The sequence below is a fragment of the Vollenhovia emeryi genome, unplaced genomic scaffold (genome assembly GCF_000949405.1).
Source record: "Vollenhovia emeryi isolate VEMERY1.0 unplaced genomic scaffold, V.emery_V1.0 DF939127.1, whole genome shotgun sequence".
NCBI classification, from domain to species: domain Eukaryota; kingdom Metazoa; phylum Arthropoda; class Insecta; order Hymenoptera; family Formicidae; genus Vollenhovia; species Vollenhovia emeryi.
Genome location: NW_011967239.1, coordinates 3,327,922 through 3,334,249, shown reverse-complemented (window position 1 = coordinate 3,334,249; position 6,328 = coordinate 3,327,922). Strand labels below are relative to the sequence as shown.

The following is a 6,328-nucleotide window of genomic DNA, read 5'->3' as shown; positions in this document are numbered from 1 at the left end:
TAATATATATTATAAATATATTGATGTAATTTAATAATTTTATATTGTTTAGTCCTGTGTATCATACGTGAAGCATTTTTGTATTCAACGCATTAAGAAAACATAAAAGTGGCATTTTATCTATATATACTATGTCTATGGGTAGAGAGAGAAGCTTACGGCAACCAACCCGCCGCTCATAATGACTCATCGTGGCTTGATTCATTGCATAAATAATTCGTAGTTAACAGTTAAGGGCGAGTTTACCAACCACGGTTAACTGCTAACCGAAGGTTAATTGATTCTCTGTCTGTTATTTAGACAATAAGATAGAAAGAGATAGGGAGTTGAACTCTGGTTAACAGTTGACCGACGTTTGTGAAACTGGCCCCAAGTGATGTCATTACGAGTTTTAATAGGATGATATACAGGGTGATTCAATTAAATGTTGACACACCCATTATTTCCCGAACTAAAGATGTTAAAACGCTGTTAACCGATTGCGAGAGAAATAATATACAATTATTTATTCAGACGTAACAAACGTTATATCTTTGACTACGAATTATTTATGCAATGAATCAAGCCACGATGAGTCATTATGAGCGGCGGGTTAGTTGCCGTAGCTTCTCTCTCTACCCATAGACATAGTATATATAGATAAAATGCCACTTTTATGTTTTCTTAATGCGTTGAATACAAAAATTCTTCACGTATGATACACAGGACTAAACAATATAAAATTATTAAATTACATCAATATATTTATAATATATATTATATATATAATAACAGCGCTAGACTCGCATTCATAACATTGTTTCCGTTATTATATCATTATAAATATGTATTAAAATTGTTACGAAAAGAAATTCGCAACCTTTGCAGAAACCTTTACGAAATTTTTTATAGGTGTAGAAGTAGTTGGAGGTGAAAATGACGAAAAAAGCAACTTCTCAACATTTATAGTTTCTTCTGGATTAAACAACAATAATGGATTATATCGCCGGTAACTGGCAAAATGTATTTTAATTAATTCACGACGTTTCGACCAGTAATACTGGTCCTTCTCAAGTGTCACCAATTAAAAGTATTACAATTCAATAAATGCATTGAAGAAACAGAACTAGACAAAATCGGAGCAATGAAAATTTTAGAAATAATAAATAAAATTATTGCATTACCTTTTCACTTTACGATATATTAAATTTGTTCGCACATGTGTTATATATGATAAATTGACCGAAGACGAACAAGAATTGAAACAAGATCTGAATTAATCTTTAATTAAATAATGCAATAATTTTGATCAGCATAAAGCATTAATTTTTAAGAATATTTATAAATTTGAAACATCCATATATAAGCCGTTTTTCAAATTAATGGGACTGCATGAAATAATTAACGATCGAATAATTTTTAGTGCATCCTTCATATCTCACAACCGAACATTGATGCCATTACACGTTACATATGGTATAGTCTGTGACATTGTACATCTGTGATATTCATAATTGAAATCTAAGAAATAATACCCTAATAACTGCACCGTGTGTGCATATTGTTCACTCGGCTGTAGCTTCCTCAATTTTTCCAGAACCGCTGCCACGCCGTTCGCAACCGCGACCTGTTCCTCCAGTAAACTGTTCACTTCACGCAGACACAACGTGGTAACGTCGTACTTAGAGATATCGATTGAAAGTCCCAGTTCGCTCTTTATCTCATCTTCATCACTGGTCAAGCAGTCCAGCATAGCTAAGCTTGCGACTTCTTTGGGCGTAATTTTCTTAATGTACACCCATCTACGAAAAGCTTTTGTGTTTGACTGGTTATACGTTAACAAGGCATTCAATGCGCACACAGTCGCAGCTTTCCTATACAAATTATTGCTGTAATATACAACGCTCAATCTGTCCAGCACGAAAGAGATAATATTCTCAAGATTCCTGAAGCTCTCAGAATCTGTAGGGCTCGGTTCGACTCCGTCGAGTCGAGAGATGCAACTGCACAAAAAGGTGAACAAACAGTAAACACACGCTTTCCTCGTACACATGTTCAGACAGTACTTACGCCTACGTTGTAAGATAAATTGTGACACGTGTTCCACGATTGTCTCCAGCGCTTACCTTGTTGGCCTCCAGGGCCGAGAACCTCACCGGCTCCTGCGGCTTGTCTGGATTTATCTTGATGACTCTCGCCTTCTTAAACACGTCCAACTCGATCAGCCACTGCGCCACCTCCGCGGCGCCCTTGAAGTTCGGTATACGCTTGTATATGTTGACGGGGAAGTTGACCAGCTCATTCTTCGTCATGTAGTCCCACACCTTGCGGCGGAAGCTCGACTTCGTCACCTCCTCGGCTGCAAGAAATCGTTGAACGTGAGGCAGTTCTGATCCTTCTCATATATACCTTAACAATTTAAGCATCAACTTAAGTTAAGTAATCATTTTTATTAAAATATTATTTATTACAATTCTAAGAAAATAATTATAATATTGTAATCATATATTGATTCATAACAAATAATTCATATTAGTAAGCATAAAAACTAACAAAGAAAATCTGATTGCACAACTAAATAACATATAGAGCAAATCCATTTTTCTGTTACACATTTTTCGGCAATTGATATTAAATTATTTATATTTTTGATATTATACAGGGTGAGTTTTTTATCTTGAGACAACGAAAAATCTCGAGAACTGCACATCAAATCAAAAAAAGTTTCAGACAAAAGTTGTATGGTTTCGAAGGGGCCATAAGACGGTACCATTGGTTTGACCTTGAAGAATTATTTGAAGGTCACATAAAGGTCACACCAATTTTTTTAAATGGCATCCCCTATTTTTTATTACATATTTTTGTAGCTATAAACCTCGAGAGCTTTCCAAAACGCTTGAAAGTTCCAATATTTTGACAATGTAAATTACAAAATATCTTGTAAAATATTAATTTTTTTATCATCTTACCTTATGCACAACAAGCGCGGTATCCGCAGTTCAGGCACGCGCGCAGAAGACCGCCGGAACCGCTCAGCGCTGAGCGCGGAAATCGTGTAGCGCAGGTGCGAACACCTGCTGTAGGGTGACGGACGACACACAAAGAGAAACGCTCCGATTTGAACTCTCAAAACACAGTAACTTTATTGTTCTCAAAACGAAGGACGAAGAAGACTTTAGTTGCACACACGGGCGACTGCGGGGCAATAGGCGGCAGAGGTCAAACGGTCGGACATCTTCCGAACCCGTAAATCCTGCTTGGTTGGCGCGGCGGAAATCTTGACGAGCGTTGCATTAACGCCCAGCCGAGTCGGACAATCTTGTTCGCCGGAAATCTTGTCGCGGAGCAGGGGGTTCTCGCGAGCGCGAACCGCCAAATGTTATGCCGTTACCATACCCGTGCAGCTATATCTCGCACCTTATCATTAAACACTTACCGCACACAAATTTGAAAGGAACCGCGTTTACCGGAGACGCGGATGAGCGGGTGGAACGGAGCGCGAGCACGTGGAGCGCGTCGAGGAACCGTTCGCGAACTGTGTTGAGCACTAAACGGCGAGAGCGTCGAGAACGGCGCTGAAACTCTGGAAGAGAGATCCCGGTCGCGAGGTCCGCGGACAAGACAAGAGCGCGGGCACACGCGGAAGCGATGCAGGCAATCTTTTTGCTTAAAGGGCGGACTCGCACGGGGATGCTCACGTCACCTGTTGTAAGACGAGACTGAACGCGGAACGACCGATTCCGCGGGCGCGAAAAGGCGGCAGAAAGATAATTGGCCGAGCAACATCGTGCGACGCGATCACCGAATAAGATGCCGGCACAAAAACTCGGCCATACGCTCAACACGTGCCCGCGCCGTGCCATCGAGATTTAAACGGGCGCGAATTCTTGGGCCGGAGCGACAATAGATCGCGCTGCGATGCCGGATCGTATCGCAATCCTGAACATACCTTAATACTTTTTTGAACAGAATGATGATACAAATCAACTGGTGTAAAGAAAACAAACAATTTTGTAACAAGCAATTTAAAAAAATTTTTTTTTGCTTGTTACAAAATTGTTACAGTTACAGTTACTTTGTTTTATAACTCTAATTTAACTTCGTTACTTTCTCTCCATCTGTAACTGTAACTTAACTCATTGTCAGTTATATTACTTTTTTTTTTAAACTTCCACAGAGTGCATTAGACCTTGCATTTGCACATAAACGCCTATCAACGCTTTACAATTCAAATGCAGATTTAATATTTTTATTTTTATTGCAAGAAAGTAACTGCGAAGTAACGATCATTCATTACTTTTTGAGTAACTGTAACCTTTCAAAATTCGTAACTTGTAACTGTAACTAGTTATATTATTGGCAAAAAATTGTAACTGTAACTAAATACTTTTATAAAGTAACTTTCCCAACCCTGATTACACCTAACTTGTCTGATTGTCTCATATTGTCATATTGTTTCAAATATGGAAATTTGTCAAATCTCAGACTACGACTTTAGGACTTTTATGTAGACGAGGCTTAAGTTAGATTAGGTTATTTACAGGTATTATACGTTTTATGACGTATTTTACCGTAAAATACCGTAAAATGTAAAAATCCCTAGAAAATGCACGGATAACCAACCCTGAGTACATACGACTCGTCGTTGACACGCGGGCCTAGGGAAAAGTTGAACGTCGCCCGCCGCCACCGCCACTGCCGCTGCCGCCGCAGCCGCGCTGCTGCCGCCGCCGTTGCCGCCGTCGCCGCCGTCGCCGTCACCGTCGACAGAGCAAAGCGAGCGAAAGAGCTGGGTCTTCCTTCCGTTCCGCGCTACGCCACGCCACGCCGCGTCGTGTCGTGCCCAGCCGTGCCGTGTCGTGCCGTGCTGTGCCGTGCAGTGTCGTGTCGCGTAGCAGCCGTGCCAGGCAGCGTTTTCTTGGTCTCGCGCGACGTCGTAGGGCACGCGGCAGACGAGGAAGAAACCCGAGGAAGACCGAGACGAGAGAGCGCGCGCGCCAGCGACGGTGAAGCTAACGCGAGCGACAGCTCAACTCCGCCAAACGCTCGAGCGCCGTTTTCCTCCGCCTCCTCCTCCTCCTCCTCCTCTTCCACCCCGCCTGCTCCACGCTCCGCTTCCCGCCCGGCGCAAACATGAATGAGGAGTACGACGCGATCGTCCTCGGCACCGGCCTGAAGGAGTGCATCCTCTCGGGCATGCTGTCCGTCAGCGGCAAGCGGGTGCTGCACATCGACCGCAACAAGTACTACGGCGGCGAGTCGGCCTCCATCACGCCCCTCGAGGACCTGTTCAGGTGGGCACTCCGGACGTCTTGTCCGTCGCACTTTGGCCCCCCCCCCTCATTTTCTCTGGCTTTCCGGAGCAGCGCGAAAGTTCAGGGGACGATGTCTTCCCTTCCCGAGCGCGATCCTTGAAACCGTTTCGATAATCGTTTGCCGACGTTTTACGTTACGCGAATCCGCCCCTCTCCCCCTCCTTCCGGCCACCCCCCTCTCCCGGCGGGAACCATCGTTGTCGACCGACAGCTGGGGCGACGTGACAATATGACTGCGGATATCGACCTGACTTCCTTCCGCGATCGAGATCCTTGCCGATCGATGCGCACGCGGGAAACGAAAAAGGGGGAAAGAGTCGTACGGTAGTCCGAGCGGCGAGGGAGAAGGGGGGGAGGGGGAAAGAGATACGTTCCCGGCGGGAACGTAACGTACCGTCGGAACTGCGCCGCATACGGGCGAGGGGGAAGCGTATCGATTCTCGAGCCCGCATTCCCGCCGTGCGCGCGAATCGTCCGAACGTGGCCGCGCTTTCGGCCCCCGGTTGACGGCAGAGAAGCGATCCGTAAACACTCGAGACTGTCTTATTGTTAGTCGTAGACGCGAGGCGAGACGGAGAGAAAAACGTCGGTCGTATGCAACGGTCTTTCACGGCTTACGTTTTTCTCTGGTTTTCACCAACGTCGATTAACTTTTTCGCCCTAGTCGCCTTTTGTCTCTTTCCAAGGTGACGGTTGGAAAGAGACGAGACTGAATTTTAAACTAACGGGATAATACAAAGAGAGATAGAGAGTGGTTAACAGTTAACCGACGTTAGTGAAACTGACCCTAAGGCCGGTTTCACCAGACGTCGCTTAACTGCGATTCTAAAGGCTTGTTTTCTGTTCTTACACTAGTGAACTAGTGCAATAAATTAGAGCAAGACAGGCATATATTTTCTCATTCTACCTTACTGCACTAGTTCACCAGTGCAGGAACAGAAAACAAACCTTAAGGTTTTCTGTTGCTGCACTGGTGAACTAGTGCAATAAGTTAGAGTAGGACAAGTATATTTTTTCTCATTCTAGCTTACTGC

The 6,328-nt window shown here is 43.9% G+C and overlaps 2 protein-coding genes across 2 annotated transcripts in view; one reads left to right on the top strand and one right to left on the bottom strand.

Moving 5' to 3' along the window:
• Window positions 1-1,318: 1,318 nt before the first annotated feature.
• On the bottom strand, window positions 1,319-3,926 carry LOC105568882 (methenyltetrahydrofolate synthase domain-containing protein-like). The gene is made up of 3 exons (XM_012024893.1): window positions 2,949-3,926; window positions 2,106-2,338; window positions 1,319-1,982 (listed from the first exon to the last, which is right to left on the bottom strand). The coding sequence occupies exons 2-3, from the start codon at window positions 2,289-2,291 to the stop codon at window positions 1,935-1,937; spliced, it is 234 nt and encodes a 77-aa protein (XP_011880283.1). The 5' UTR covers window positions 2,292-2,338; window positions 2,949-3,926; the 3' UTR covers window positions 1,319-1,934.
• An 811-nt stretch (window positions 3,927-4,737) lies between these two features.
• Window positions 4,738-6,328, top strand: part of LOC105568884 (rab GDP dissociation inhibitor beta) — a 9,554-nt gene continuing 7,963 nt past the window's right edge. The window contains exon 1 of the mRNA XM_012024894.1: window positions 4,738-5,273. Within this exon, the coding sequence (XP_011880284.1) occupies window positions 5,113-5,273 (161 nt within the window). The 5' untranslated portion in view covers window positions 4,738-5,112. The remainder of the gene's footprint in view (window positions 5,274-6,328) is intronic.